Source organism: Arachis hypogaea, chromosome 10, assembly GCF_003086295.3.
Source record: "Arachis hypogaea cultivar Tifrunner chromosome 10, arahy.Tifrunner.gnm2.J5K5, whole genome shotgun sequence".
NCBI classification, from domain to species: Eukaryota; Viridiplantae; Streptophyta; class Magnoliopsida; order Fabales; family Fabaceae; genus Arachis; species Arachis hypogaea.
In genome coordinates, this window is record NC_092045.1 from 4,849,796 (window position 1) to 4,865,918 (window position 16,123).

The 16,123-nt window shown below is 36.7% G+C and overlaps 2 protein-coding genes across 2 annotated transcripts; one reads left to right on the forward strand and one right to left on the reverse strand.

Annotated features, from left to right (window-relative positions):
• Nucleotides 1–2,193: 2,193 nt before the first annotated feature.
• LOC112714798 (dynamin-related protein 3A) lies at nt 2,194–10,512 on the reverse strand. The gene is made up of 20 exons (XM_025766464.3): nt 9,772–10,512; nt 8,317–8,599; nt 8,202–8,230; nt 7,998–8,099; nt 7,746–7,814; nt 7,603–7,662; nt 7,153–7,266; nt 6,993–7,041; nt 6,691–6,800; nt 5,967–6,059; nt 5,686–5,778; nt 5,475–5,612; nt 4,803–4,913; nt 4,588–4,683; nt 4,447–4,489; nt 4,150–4,298; nt 3,921–4,067; nt 3,394–3,446; nt 3,191–3,290; nt 2,194–2,994 (listed from the first exon to the last, which is right to left on the reverse strand). Exons 1-20 carry the CDS (start codon nt 10,141–10,143, stop codon nt 2,725–2,727), a joined length of 2,481 nt encoding a protein of 826 aa, XP_025622249.1. The 5' UTR covers nt 10,144–10,512; the 3' UTR covers nt 2,194–2,724.
• A 2,344-nt stretch (nt 10,513–12,856) lies between these two features.
• LOC112714799 (probable glycosyltransferase At5g03795) lies at nt 12,857–15,578 on the forward strand. Its single transcript, XM_025766466.3, has 6 exons — nt 12,857–13,178; nt 13,263–13,550; nt 14,034–14,320; nt 14,451–14,683; nt 14,786–14,943; nt 15,131–15,578. Exons 1-6 carry the CDS (start codon nt 12,936–12,938, stop codon nt 15,233–15,235), a joined length of 1,314 nt encoding a protein of 437 aa, XP_025622251.1. The 5' UTR covers nt 12,857–12,935; the 3' UTR covers nt 15,236–15,578.
• The last annotated feature ends 545 nt before the right edge of the window (nt 15,579–16,123 follow it).

A 16,123-nucleotide genomic window follows, 5' to 3' on the forward strand; every position in this document is an offset into this window, starting at 1 on the left:
AGTCAGTTTGAAACTCTACTAAACTGAATTGGAAGATGTTTTGGGTTTAAGGCTACATGTTGGCCTTCTTTTTATTGTTAAAGGATTATATGTTGTCCCTTTCTTATGCTGAACAAGGACATGATTGGTTGTTTTGTGATGTTTTATATAAAGCATCTTTTTAGTTTCTTTATCCAACATTTTTCATTGATTAATTTGTGTAATTACATGCTGCTAGAATGCATCAAATTAGTAACAGACCATTTTCATTGAATCAAATCATTATCTCATCTGAAATAAATACTACTTCTGCAGTTAGTAACACAAATTAAAAATTTAATAACATACACTTTAAACCTAGTATCACATAAAGTTTCCTGCTAGCCAAATGCCTTAAACAAACTTGGATATCACAATTCTAAATACAAAAGCAATAACCGTAACTTTAACATTAACGCAGCTAGTACCACTATTGGTATTACAATTTTTAGCTTCCAACTCTAACCTAGTCACTCTACCCTCTAGTTTCTTGAGTTTTTCAGCATCAACAACAGCAGCATTGGGTATCTGACTTTGATCTAGCTTTCAACCCTCCATAAAAGGAAAATTTTTGGGTAACTCTTCAAATAATGCAACATAATTATCCAACCATGCAAAAAATTTGCAACTCTGTAGAATATACCCACAGCTAAGAAGATGTCACAGGGAGTTAAAATCAAAGAAACTTAAATTAAATTTCAGATTACTTTGAAGTGTGAACATTCATAAAATAACATGTTAGGATTTAGCTCTGTTGAAGAGAGAAACAGTATCGCATGCACCCCACAACGGCATCGTGGAGCAATGAACTTCTTCTTCTTCTTCGGCGCACCAACACTTCCTGCAAATACGCTAAGAGCACTTCTGCCTTCCTCTTTAAAAACTTCTTTTCCACTCTCATCAATGGAACTCGACGCTCATGCTTCCTGATGAGTTTTCTTGAAAATGTGATGGCTGGAGGATGAGGTTTTATGGAAACACCACGTTTCAGAAGCAACTGAAACGTTAATTTCCGCGCGAACGACGTCGTTTATAGGGTGAAGGAGTTGGATAATTTAACCCCTGTCCATTTGAACTTGTCCACCTAGCCACTGAATGAACACGTCATCTAGCTCATGTGACAGTCACGCTTCAAACATGACAGTTCAGCGTTTTCCGTCAAGTCTCGCCGGAAAATAACGTACAAGGACCGCGTTGTGTGACGGAATTAGGGGACAGGGACCGAAGTGGATCGATTTTATTTTGAAGGATCGCGTTGTCATTCTTGAAAATGGACAGGGTCGGGTTGGTAGTTCACTCAAAGTGAATATGAACTTCCAAGTTTCAGAAAAAAATAAAATAAAAAAGTCCTCTAAAGAGGTAGCTTGATATTCTTTTATAGTGTAAAGCTGTTTTAAGAAGGAGTCTATTGTTCAATGGTTACAATGTGATGTTTAATCTATTCTTTTTATCCCAAAGCTTATTACTAAATAAGGTAGTTGACAAAAAAATTTTGTAGATATTCTCATCACGTCAAGTCTTTTTAGCTAGAATCAGAAGAAATTGATTCCACAAGTTAAGCTAAAATTCTATTATGGGTGTCCATGACAAAGAAATATTTGGATAAAAAAATACTCATGATATGTGACATTAGTGAAAGAACATGTAATTTAATTTCTTTTTAACTAAATGACACTCTTTACACTCCAAATTCAACCAAATCCATTTTTATCAATTTAGTTCTTACTAAAGAAAAATTCAACTCCTCAAAATGTTCTTTTAAATTCCATCTTTTTACTCAACACCTTTAAAAAAACTTGACTTTTTTATTATATTTTTGAATCATTTTAAAATTATTTATATACAAAATAAATTTATATTTTGGTGTAAAATCATAGGGTGAGACAAGTAAGATAACAACCCATATGTTCAGCGGGAATTTTGATATCAGCATGGCGGGAGTGGCACTGTGGCACATAATAACTGGAGGGAGGACCATTCCTACTAAATTTTTACTGCACATTTTCTTACCAGAGTTCTGTTTACTTCATTACTTGGAACAATGTGAACTAAAGCAAGTCAACAATAAAAATTCAACAAAGCGATTAAATTAACAAAAGCAATCTAAATAATTTCCGTAACGATCACAATGACCGGGAAATCAAAGCCATAAAAAGTTTAGTAGATAGAGAGAGGTTTAAATTAAACATTACGTATAAAAAATTAAAAATATAGGTTCAAACCTTTTGGCGATCAATGTAACAAAATTCACAACGGAAATCCCTGCATCTAATGAAAAAAATAAATAAATTCAATATCGGTGGACAATTCGCATAGTTAATATTTCCTACTATTACTACCAAACAAACTGCGGAACTGCGAAATTGCTAGGTACGATGACTGGTCAACCGCAGGGGAAAAAAAATATACAATATTACTACGCAATCAACCCTTCAAAAATGTGAAGAACCTCGTGCTCCTGTGTTATTCTCTTTGGAGCCTAATAAATAGTGACGACGCAAAGCTATGAGGCAAAAGTGAACTTAAGCAACGAAAACAGTGACCGACATTCAAGACCACTTCAGTTTAGTAATAGTAAAATCTAAAATATCACGCATTCCTGCGAAGGGAGCAGAATTCCTATTTCCCGAATGTTGCAGTGTAATCAAATGAATAAAATGCCTTTTGGGTTAACTAATTGGACCAATGAGCAAGGTTAGATATAGCTCACGCATCAACCGCAGGATAGAACCCGGATGGGAATGGCCTTCCATTTCCATTGGAATCTGAATTAGCATGCAACGGTGATTGAAGTTCCCCAGAATGGGAGGACCTCTTAGACTTGGGGTTCTTAGGAGACGCATAGTAGTCTCCAGAACTGCTTGTAGAATACATTGATGAAGTTGGTAACCCATGAATTTTAGGCAAACCAGTTGTGTCAGGCAAACTGAATCCTCTTTCAACTGTTTCAGCTTCCAGAGGCAGTTCTTCCAAGTCCTACCAAGATTAAATACAGTCATCAGGCAAGGATTATACTTTTCAACCATTGTTATAATGGTAGAAATGCTAAATAATATAAATATAGGAGAATATGTATCAAGAAGTAATTTTGTATGTGTGTGTGTGCAGTGCGTGTGCCTGTTTGTGGGGGTGGGGGTAACAAAATGCTGAATATAGCATTCAGAGGACCCACCTTAAAAGCCTGCTGATAAGCACGGAGAAGGTCTCGACAGCGCTTCCTTTTCGTGGCTATCTCATCAGGTTCTTGCAACATCTCTTCAAATAGGTTGTCTCTGTTTCAAATGTAAAATACAAAGCACAATCAAAAATCAACGTATAAGAATTTTATGCAAGTTTAGAATGAATCTGCAAGCAGCAATTCTTCCACTACTTTACCTGTATAGCTTTTTAATGAAGACATTGTGCAGCTCTTTCTTGGTGTTGTTTACCTGGCATTATTCAGCGTGAAAAATCACTCATTCTCAACCATTCCAACATAAATAGCATGGACTATTTTGTCAACTATTTTGAAAAATGCCAATAGAACTTCCAGGCACCAAAAAAAATCTTCCAACTAGTCAACAACACCATTCAGATACCTAAATTCAATACTCATGAAAAACTATTCATATCTCTTTTAACTATGCAAAAGAATAAAGCTACCTACAAGTTAGGAGCGCAAAACACCTCCTGGATTAAACTTACTGAGAGCACTCCAAATATTTTCCACTGGTAAGAGGATATAAATCACATATAGAAGATACTGACATATTGTCACTTCAAGCAGATGACAAAATGGACTTAATATGGCAATATGTTTATGTATATTGCATATTGGAAGTTCAGCATTGATAACAAAAGGCTACTTGTTCAAAATGTATCACTGTAACAATATGCAAAGCTAAAAGAAGGATATGAATTACCAAGAAGTGCATAATAGCTTTGGGGACAAGATCCTCAACATTTTTTCTGACAATATCATAGTATGATTTCAAAAGCAACTTTATTACTGTAATTTCAATAGTTTCTGTCTCTGAATTGCTCTCAGATGGCCTCAATACAGGAGGTGGCTACAAAAGCAAAGCAAATTAAGATTAATACCCATGGAATATTTTGCTCAAACTAAGTATAAATGTTCACGTATGTATATACCTCTCTCAAATAGATCATAGAAAATGATTGCTCCATGCTGTTAACTGGTTCAATATGTGGTTTACTGGCTGTATTATCCTTCACAGCCATACGGCTGTCACCTCCGCCAAAAATGGATGAGATACCCCAGCTTGATCCGCTAGGGTTTCCTGATAAATTCCAAAAATTCAAAATTTAGAAAAACGAAGCTTGATGAATGCATCAAAAATATTTTATTGAAATTGGATAACCAGAAAGCACAAGCAAGAATATAATAAGATTAATAATATCAAACAATATATACAAGAAGTAAATTACCAGAGGGTACAACTTTTTCAGCATCCAAAGGAACACGAACACCCTGGTTTAAATTTGTAATTGGAAAGACAAAATAAGATACTCATTCAAATAAGAATCGTAAACAAAATTCTGGTCAATTGACAGGATATGATCACAAACCGGATCAGCAACTACCCCATTAGCCTGTCTGGCAAGAATACCTCGAGACTTCACACTTCTTTCAGAGGCTGATCCCTTATCAGAATCCAGACCATCCTATTGGAAATTCATATGAAATTTTTAAATCAAAATAAAACGGTGGCATAAATTAATATCATTTCTCTAATGAAGAAAAACAAAGAAATATTTGGAACTCAAGCCTGCAACATGTATACCTTTGGCTTAGAAATAGGTAGTACCCTAGAAGACTTGCCATGTTGCATTGCCATTTCTAATGCCTTACTTCCACCAATAAAATTTGGATGGGAGGTGTTTATATAATCCATCTGCAAAATTGTGTAGTATAATAAGAGATTATGGGCAAGGAAATTGCATATTCCATATGATTGAAACACCACTGCAATCAACACAAATGACCTGACTGATTCATGACATGTCAATGGTTTCCACTTGATTCTTCTATTTTTCAAACTTATTTCATGATATATAATACACCAGTGAACCAAAGTTTTAACACAGCTAATCAAGGCCCAAGCAATGCTCAGCCTAGTAAGCGGGAGGTAAAACTCATCCCAGTTATGAAATTTTTGAAACCCTGATCCCATCAACTAAAATTTGCAGGCTGATTTCCACAAAATGAATTCATTCTGCCAACAGCTATCAGTATTCACTTCCCAAATCTATTTGCATTGTATGATTCTGTCACATACTCACATGAGATAAATTTAGCAAACTTAGGAGTTGAAATCACTTTGAATTTTGAATAAGACAGACAGGTCAACATTGCACGGTTAAATTTTGGCACTGTAACCAAGTTTAGTTTGAGAATGAATCATACAAAATATACATACATTCACGTACTTCAAACTACTCAAATTTCAGTATACCTCCATTTCTATGAGGTGTCCAATCATGTTTTCTGAGGGTTCAAGGCCTTCCCGTAAAAAGTTCCCTATTACTTCATCCATGCGCTTCCGCAAGAAAGGGAATCGCTGCAGTTCAGTAACCATACACCGATGGCTGATCTGAAGAGAAAGATTTGTTTAGGCACATACTTGGTAAATGAGACAGCAAAGATGGTGAAACTTTAACCCCTACCTTTATTAATTCATCATATATAAACCTGGCACACTGAAGACTAGGATCCAATAGACGAGATATTTGCCTTCGTACAAGGACTTCAAATGGCACCTATTTACACAAATAACATATAAATATGCTCTTGAATATGGATTTTTTTTTATGAAACTGATTAGAATTTGGATGCACAAGATTAGGGGGAAAAAATCAACTGAGAAAATTATAAAATATATTTGCCTCGGTATTTTTCAGAGAGAAGGGTAGGTGGAAAAAACTGAGAGGGGGGCAACAAGACTTACTTCAGGAACAAATAATGCTGATTTAGGCCCAGTTGCATTCTGTATGGCAGTACGAATATCATCATCAGTCAAGCCTTCACATGGATCCACCTCCTGCAAGAAACATTAAGTTACACAATAAGGCTCAAAGGAATGAACAGAACAGCACAGTCTAGCCTGTGATGCCGGTGCTGGTATTTTTGCCTATTGCTCAATTTTCACCATAAATGAGCTCACAATAAACTAATGGTTTCCCCGACTTTGGATGGAAACATGGAAACCTAACCCAAGTAATTTTTCCAGCTATAAAATTACATGCAAAAGAATCATTTAACATCTACAACGCCAAGGTTCAAACGGAATTTGGATGAAAAATGAAATTGCTTAGTTTAATTGTCAAACAGTATATACACTTGCAAATATTTGATAATATTAGTCAATAAATAACGTATAAGTAATATAATATATGATAACATAGCATAAAATAAAAGAAGGGGTTGGGTTGGATTGGGTTTTTGTTGTGGTGGGGGGGGGGGGGGGTTTAGTAGTGGTCGAGTATCCAACATCCATCCATGAATTCCAATAAGTGATAGACAGAGTTAACAGAAGGTGGGAAGGTCAAACACTCCATATAAAAACCGAACATAGATCTGCTGATTTCTTTATTATTAATATCAACTGCAACATAGGCAAACATGTTAGCATTAGAACAGCTATACTGTTTAACACTGCCACATATAAATACCTCTAGACTCCTCACAAAGATAGATTGAAAAATGTAATGAATTCGTGCTCCACCAGATAGCTCAGATGTAGACATCTCCTCATTCTTTCCCTCAACCATGGATGAGAAAGCTGTTTTTACAAAGAGAAAAATCGAACAAATAATGAATAACAAATAACAATTTTAACGAATTAGTAAATACATAAGCTTGCAAGCATGTGCATGCGCACACAACACACATGGGGAGAGAGAGAGAGAGAGAGAGAGAGAGAGAGAGAGAGAGAGAGAGAGAGAGAAGAGGAGTTAACAAGCTAAATAAATACCTTCAGAGTATTTTGAAAGAATATTCAGGAGAAGAGCACCCTGTCCAGCCTATCAGAGATGAAAAGTCATAATTAAAGCAAAAACCCAGAGGAAACAAAACAGAGAAAAACATGCTGCTTTTTAAAACAACAAGATCCGCTATACAGTATAAGCACATACCTTAGACTCGGTGATTTCTCCATAGCTTGCGTGCTCCTTTGCAACAGCAACTAGTGAAGTGCTTATGCGTGCTCTCAGGCCTGGTAGCACAGCCTTGATATGTTGTGCTAGAATCTGAAAAATAACGGGCAGGCAAATACACAAATGGCATGTATCAGTCCAAAAACAAAAGGTAATATAAAAATTCACCATGTGATCTTTTATAGGATTTGAAAGAATTAAGCTCTATGTCTTTCCCATATTCACTCATCCATAATTCCCATACAATAAAGAAAAGAGGGAAAAAAATCCCAGATGTTTGAAGTGTCACATAAAGTAGGGGAAGGTAGCAGACGGATGACAATCGTGTAGTCTTCATGAAGAAGGCTGAAAATGGTAAATAAAGCTGGCATTCTGCAGAGCAAAGTACAAAATAAAATACAACTTGTGTTTTCAACATTGTTACTCTACCTGGTTCAATTTTTTTGCTAGTTGAGGAACGCCACAACTATCAGCTAGCCCGCTGTATACCTATGAATAGCATAAATGGATACAACTTAGTAGGTAATACATAATCAAGAATGCTTTATAACTGCTTAGAGGTACTCCCTTACAGGACGGCTGCGGAAAAACTTTTCTTCAGCAACAAGAGCATCCTTTATACTCCGGTTCATTAAGATATCCTAATTTGATAACACAATAAACAAACAATTTAGCATTAAATGTTGACCTGAAGCTAATCAAGTATTCATTTATTTATACACAATAAGTGTACCTAGTGACCACAAATCTAACATAATAACCAATAGAACATATGTGAATGTTAAGTGTTCAATGCCTTCATCACAGCAGGAAAATAACATTACCTCCTGACTGCGATTTACAACACCTACATAACCAAGTCGGAGGGGAATAACTTTTCCTAGTAATAGATTCCGGGCATCAGTACCTCTGTCCATGATATCCAACTACATTCCAAGAATGCATGCTTAACATGTCAGAACGAGGCAACAGCATACCTAAATTCACATTTCATAAATACAAATGTAAGCTATAAGAGTATTCTGAACCTTTGTGATCACGCCAATTGTTCTATTACCTGCAACCGAGAAATAAACATTCAAAAACCAATCAAAGACACATAAAAAGGATTATTGATTTAAGCACATGCAAGTAATAGCCTACCCTCAGGATCAGCAACTCCCGCCATCTGAAGAGCATCTGAATTGGCCAAATCTGAATTTGCTGGAGTGACAGCCAGAATGAGACAGGTCGGGGTTTTAATATATGACATGATCATTGTTCTGATTCGGGCTTCAATATCAGAAGGCTGGTCACCCACAGGAACCTTTGTTATGCCAGGGAGATCAACAAGCGTGATATCAAGAACATTTGGTGAAAAAATCTTCAGTCGAATCTGCTTGTCAGAGACACCTTTGTTCCCTCCTGCTTCCCTATCAGTTTCAGCCTAGACAAAGGGGGAAAGGATATACAGGTAAACAGTGAGATTGAAAAAAGGACTACACTAGGACATTGTATAACTTATCGACACATCATCAAGATTCAAGAGCAAATCGCATGCTATATAGATCCAAATAATGGAAAACTAAAGTTTGACTATTTCCAAGCTTTATTAACATGAAAACCTGTTCCAATGGATGAATGGAACTTTGACCAAGAATGCTACTAGATGCCAATATTGTAGCAATAAATCTACAGCAACTAGTGAGAATACAGTATCTTTCAAAATTCATTCTGTCATTTCACATTTAATTATATTGCATTTCTTTAATATCAGTAGATAAAGCCTCAAAACAAGAATGGCTTATTCAAGAGTTTAACATCAATTTTATCCACTCTAGAGACATGAATGTTGGGAATCACTATCAAATTGTTTGCATCCAGGTTCAACTTAGTTCCATGATGGTTAATATGACTGAGTATGCATGTCCCTAAGGGGAGCTTTATTCTGATGTAGACATGCGAAATAAACATCACGATAAGATGTCCAATAGCTGTAATATTGAACATAATTAATTTGCAATAGAGTTAGATTTCTCCTTTAGGTACATCTTTTGGGAGAAATGGCTGGCAATCTTAAGGTAAGAAACTAAGAAAATATTTTATGTAGCTTATGATTAATCGTTCAATCATGATATATCCTAAATAATTCGATGTAAACATAGTCATAATCCCAAAACCAGGAAAGTATGAGAGTTCTTTCTATGTTTTCAAGACATCAAATGCATTTAACTTTGTACCTCATTTATGAATTAAGAAGAAATTAAGAAGAAAATTTCAAGGTTATATTATTATTCTTGGGTGATCCCTAAGAATTCAACAGCAACTTCATTTCTTGCTCGTGTACTTAAAATGTGCCTCATCATCAGTCCCTACAGCAACAACTTTCAATGACAAAATGATCACAACCACCGAATGAAAAACTAAAAAACCATGATATTTGAAACTACAGACAGAAAAAGCGAAAATCAAAACTCCACGCCACTGTAAAAAATCCAAACATAGAAATCTCAAGCTACGCTCCTAAAACCTCGTTTCAAATTGTCACTTTCAGCTACTAATACAAAACTCAGAGATTATAAATGAAGCAAAAATGAAAAAATAAATACGAGTTTTCACCTGGATTTCCCTACGAATCTCGGAGAAATCGTAAAACCTTTTCCCAGACAAGTGTAGGAACTCGCCGTACTCTTCCTCGGAGCCGTCTGGCTTGCGCTTGGTCTGAACGAGCTGCAGAACGAGCGGGCGGCGCGTGCATATGTCGTTGCCGCGAGGGAGGAAGTCGCGGCCGACAAGGGCCTCCAGGACGCTGGACTTGCCACTGCTCTGGCTGCCGACCACCGCCACCTGAGGGAGGTCGATGGTGGACTGACTGCCGACGCGGGAGAAGATGTCCTGGAGGCGGTTCACGAGCGAGATCACGGAGGAGCCGAGCGGCGCGGTGGCGGCGGAAGATGATGGAGGAGGAGCTGTGGTGGCATCGTCCGCCATGATTGGATTGGATCAGTAAATGAGAAGAGAAGCAGCAGCAAGGGCAGAGGAAGGAACCCTAGCTAGGGTTTCTGTGATTTAGAGGCGGATGGGGGAGAAGAAGGGCTTGGTGAATGTGCCTCTCTTCTCTCTTACTCTTCTCCTCTTCTTGTGTTTCAAAAAATTGAAGTTGAAACGAAAGAGGTGATCAAATAACAGAGAGTAAAGTAAAGATGTGATTGGTCCTTGTGAGCTGTGTGGGGCTTTCAACTACTTGCTGGAATTGCTGCAGTGGTTGTTTTCCAATTATACGCCAACGGAACCAGACACGGGGGCCAAATGGGTAACTCAGACTCCGTAATAATCATTTCAAGAAGAAGTCTTAAAGTCAGTTTTTTTTTTTTCCAAAATTACTATTTATAAACCAATTAATCAAATACTCACTTAATATCTGTATAAAAATATAATCATTATTAATTAATTTATATTTAAAATACTTTTTAATTAAAAAAATAAAAAATATATATTTAATTGTTAAAAAATATTAATATTAAAATAGTATTTATTATAAAAAATATTGTTCATACCTTCACTCAATATACAGCTAGACCTAAAGTGAATAAAACCTAATCTACAGACATTTGTCAGGTCAACACCAACCTGATCTTATAAAAGTTGGTCATAATGACGTTAGACTTGGAATTACTTAGCTGAATAAGTAATCATTTCTTACAATCTCTCTTACTCATCTACAAAGGAGATTTTAATAACTCCCCTAATAAAAGGGAACAACTACCCACCATCAAAGGTGGAACGACTTTAAAAGACAGTTATTAACTCTACATCTATATTTATAAATACATTGATACCTTCAGATATAATTTGAACCCAATTTACTAAAAACCTGCATAAAATCTATACTAACTTAAGTATCAGAGTCCTTTGCAGGTACTACCCCCATCTCTGCTTACAAACAATTCGGAAGGATTCATTCTCGTTAGAGAAGACGTCGGACAAATCATCTAAAGGCATTTGTACCTCATGTTCAAGTCCAAAGCAACCCAATTTTAGGTAAACGTCAAAACATTGGCGTCATTGCCAGAGATATGGAAGTCTACACTCAATCATGACGGATGATCAACCTGAAGACGGACATACGACATTCGAGTCCGAACCAGAATATCACAACAACGATTGTGCAATAGTGATACTTCCACGTCAAGATAGAGCGGACGACTCAAATGGGAAGGGACTTCACAAAACCCTCAACCCAGATGGATAAACTCATAAATTCATCCACCTAAGGACATGGTGAACCAAAATCCGGCAAAACTTACAAGTTTGGTACACGGACATCATAGGCGGTTGGATCAGCTCGAGATGAAATTAAAGCGACAACGAGAATTTGAACAAGCTCTAAACAAGGAGGTACGACAACGAAGAGATCTGGAAGAAAAACTCGAGAAATTAAAGGCCAACCTTCGAGGTCAGAGACCTCATCCGGATCGGAAAGAAACTCCGTTTGGAGGTGAAGATCCATTCACGCAAAACATCATGCGGGCTAAGGTTCCCACGAACTTTAAAAATCCAGACATGAACATCTATGATAGAACGACCAACCCGAGACACCATCTTAATAACTTTAAAAGCCGAATATACTTGGCTAATACGTTGGATACAACTCGTTGCAAAGTTTTTTCTACGACGGTAACCAAGGTGACAATGAAGTGGTTTGACAGTTTGCTATCCCAGTCAGTAATTTGTTTCAACGACCTTGCAAGGAGTTCTTTACCCGATTCTCTTTTCATAAAGACAAGATCAAACACGCTTCAAGCATCCTAGGGGTCAAGTAAGAAGTCGGAGAAACTCTCCGAACTTACATAGAAAGATTCAATAAAATATGTTTGAAAATTTAAATTTTGTCTATAAAAACGGTTATAATAGGATTAGTCAATGGTCTCAAAGAAAATCTATTTTCACATTCCATATCGAAAAGGCACCCGACCTCTTTATGCGAGGTACAAGAGCAGGCCGAAAAGTATATTAACATGGAAGAAAATGCTCGGACGAGAGATCCTGCTCCGAGATAACATAATCAATATTCGCTTTGAGACAAAGATAAAAAAAGAAGAAGAATATAACTCAAACAAAACTCGAAGATACTACAATAAAATTTCTCAATCTCTTATTTATTAATTCGAACAATTTATTCTCATCAAAAAAAATATTGGACAAATTATTCAAAAACATTTAGACCTCACGATCAAGGCAAAAACAACCAAATTTTAGATAATTTTTGAAACAAGTATTAAACATAAGGGAATTATTTTTTTTATATTTGTGTGAGATATATTATGAGTTTATGACTCTAATAAGAAAGAAAACATAAGCTCATTCTATTAATGTGGGGAACATTAATATTCTTTTCTAGTATTTTTTCTTGTTATTTTCTTTTGGAGTCAATATTGCAACCATGGCATGAGTCATGACATATATGTTGTTGCCTTGTTGGGCTTTCTGGTTATGATCTATCTGATCAGGCCTTATTGACATTAAATTTGGGTCACGAATTGGCCCACGGGACCTTGATGCATGGCATTCACAGTCACATCACACTGCTGAGTGCTGACTTGCTAAGAGCTAGTTGAGACGTTGACTGGTTTTGTTTATTTTATCGTTAGGAGGTAGTTAGAAAAATTTTAAAAAGAGGAGCCACTTGAGACGTTGACTAGTTTTGTTTACTATCTTCCCACCAAACAAGTTTTGTTTACTTTCTCGTTAGTAGTTAGTTACGAAATCAGTAAGCAGAAGACATGAGAAAAAGAAATCTGTTTCAACTACCTTCCGAGAATCCTCATTTTCCCGCCAATTCCATGGCGCCACCTCCACTTTCTCGAGAAAACTCATTTCCCTTCCCAAATTTTCCCGGAATATTCCGCAACCACCCTCGCTGTCGATACCTCTGCGTCTCCACCGCATGCATCCTCCTCTACCTCCTTTACACCCTCACGAGCGTCTTCATCTCCGCACAGCTACTCTTCAACCTCGAGCTCCAAGTCTCTCTCTATCTCTCTCTCTCAAATTCTGGCTCACCGTTTTGATTTTTTGACCTTTTTGTCTCTTCTTTCGGTGATGCACAGCGCGATTTCGATGCGCCGCGCAGAGTAACGTTGCATTCTTCTAGAGTGTTCCACTCGCCGGAGGCATTCGAATTGGACTACGAGAAGATGGAGAAGGAGTTGAAGGTGTTCGTGTACCCTGACGGTGATCCTGAGACCTATTTCCACACGCCGAGGAAGCTCACCGGGAAATATTCCAGCGAAGGTTATTTCTTCAAGAACATCAAAGAAAGCCGTTTCTTCACTGCCGATCCTCTTCAAGCTCACCTATTCTTCATTCCTATTTCTTGCCACAAAATGCGAGGCAAGGTATGCATGCCCTAGTTTCACCTCCAAGAATGATTTGCATAATTCTCAGGGGTTAACTCACATCTCGCAACAAGAAACCTGTTCAATTGTGCAATATATTTTCTGTTTTTATTTATTCAAATCAATGTTTAGTTAGTTATTCTTGTATAGCAAATAGCTGAAATGTCAAATGTTCACAAATCACAACTTTTAGGTTGAAATTGCTTAATACATATAAAGCCAATTTTGCATTTGTGGAAGATTTTGGGTGCCACTTGTTTTCACAATTTCACAATTCTCATAATTGTTTCTCAAATCACGTAATCATTGAGGAGAACTGTTAATTTGTACATATCTAAGCCCGAATAAAATTATTCAAATACTATCAACAGATAATAGAATATGGAATATGCTTAGCAGATAGCACTACGCATGAATTCAACAACCTAGTGTCTAGCATAGTTCTCAATATAAGAGTCTAATGCGCGCATGTGAAGTATGCAGGGGTTGACTTATGAGCTTATGATTTATGAAGTTGGGAAGTATGTGGAGAGCCTAAAGTTCAAGTATCCTTATTGGAACAGAACATTGGGTGCTGATCACTTTTTTGTGACTTGCCATGATATCGGTGCCAAGGCTACGAATGGGGTTCCATATCTTGTCAAAAATTCCATTCGGGTGGTTTGTTCATCCAGTTATGACGGTTTGTTTATTCCACACAAAGATGTTACCCTCCCCCAAGTTCAGCTGCCATTTCTTCACCCTGCAGGTGGAAATGACATAAAGAGAAGGTGGAAATTGTTTTCTTACCATAAAATCGAATTCTTTTGCTTGTTAGAAACACAATTTTCAGTTAAGTCACCTGAAACTGTGCCATCTTTATGAATTTTAATACCAATTCCTATCCGGAAAATACTGCAGGAAAATACTTGCTTTCTGGGCTGGTCGCTCTGATTCTAAATTGAAAGATGAACTTGCAGCTGTGTGGGACAATGATACTGAACTTGACATTCAGAATAACAGAATTGACCGTCATGCTACTGGATCTATTGTTTATTTGGAGAAACTTTATAGATCCAAGTTTTGTTTGTGCCCTCACGGTCCTGTTGGTAGCAGCCGTATCGCGGACTCAATCCATTATGGCTGTGTTCCGGGTAAACTACATCTGCATGACTTTTGTTGCTCACTGATTACCCATCTCTTCTGTGAATTCAATCTTCTAAGTTCTAACAGAAATTCTTGTCCTCTATCTGCAGTAATCATGTCAAACTATTATGACTTGCCTTTTAATGAGATTCTGGATTGGAGGAAGTTTTCTGTAGTAGTGAAGGAAAGTGACCTTTATCAGCTCAAAGACATTCTGAGAAATATATCTGAGAAAGATTTTGTGACATTGAATCAGAATTTAGTAAAGGTAATAAGTTTCAGTTTCTGGTTTTTAAAAATATCAGTTAGCTGATAGTTGGTGCAATTATGGAATCATATCCGTCATGAAGCTACTTATGTTTGTGATTTAAGACAAAAATTTCATACGTTGAAATAAATCATGGCGTCTTGTAAGATGATAACACACTAGTTTTAATTTTCTGTTTATGGTTCAGGTCCAGAAGCATTTCCAGTGGAATACACCTCCAGTTAGACTAGATGCGTTTCATATGGTCATGTATGAACTCTGGCTACGCCGCCATCTCACTAGGTACTTTTAAGAAGAAACTCAGACAATGATATCTGAAGCAAGGAGTTTTATTTGTACATACGATTCACAGTACGATGTGACCCCAACCTGTGAATCCCCACCGCAAGCTGTATCCTCAAAGTGAAACATGTTTGACCACTTAGAGAATTTGTGTGTAAAATGAGCATTAGGAAGGCAGTCTTCTCAGTAAAATAACAAATGTATATGTCTGCACGAAACCCCCCAAACCCTGCAGAGATAAAAGATATTTGGTGATAGAAGTCGGTGACTGTTAATTGTGAAACAAGAGATGCTGGTGTTGAGCTTGGAATCCATGTTAGGGAGAGTACTCCCATAATCTTTTTCAGCCAAAATACATCGTTCGTGGTAAATAAGACATTTCTGAAGCATCTAATTTTAGCTCTAACAAAGAAAAAATGAGACTTGGTTCTTCTTTTTTCATTGTGTCATTTAACCATGTGTCTAACGTGGCAAATCAAAACTAGTTCAATATTCCATTTGTTGATCCAATGCCAGAAAGGGTTCAAGAACCAATATGGTGCCTAAAACTAGATTTCAAGAAATAGTATATTAAATTTTAAAAGTCATAAATCTCAATGATCAATATAGAGATTTAGTCCTACGATTAGAGTATAAAAGTATTAGAGTATAAAAGTATGAACTACGGACGATGTACTAAGACCATACTACGACTCCTTTGTCCAAACCAAATTCAAATCATCACAAACTCTTAAGTTGCATTTAGAAGGGAGAGACTCAGACAAAATTAAATCGTTTTATTGTGTTTGGTATAAAATATATTAGACTATGTTATGTGTAAGTATCACGTTTGGTTTAAAATAAATATGAGAATTGAAAAGTAAATTTAAAATTTGAAAAGTTAAATAAAAATATTTTA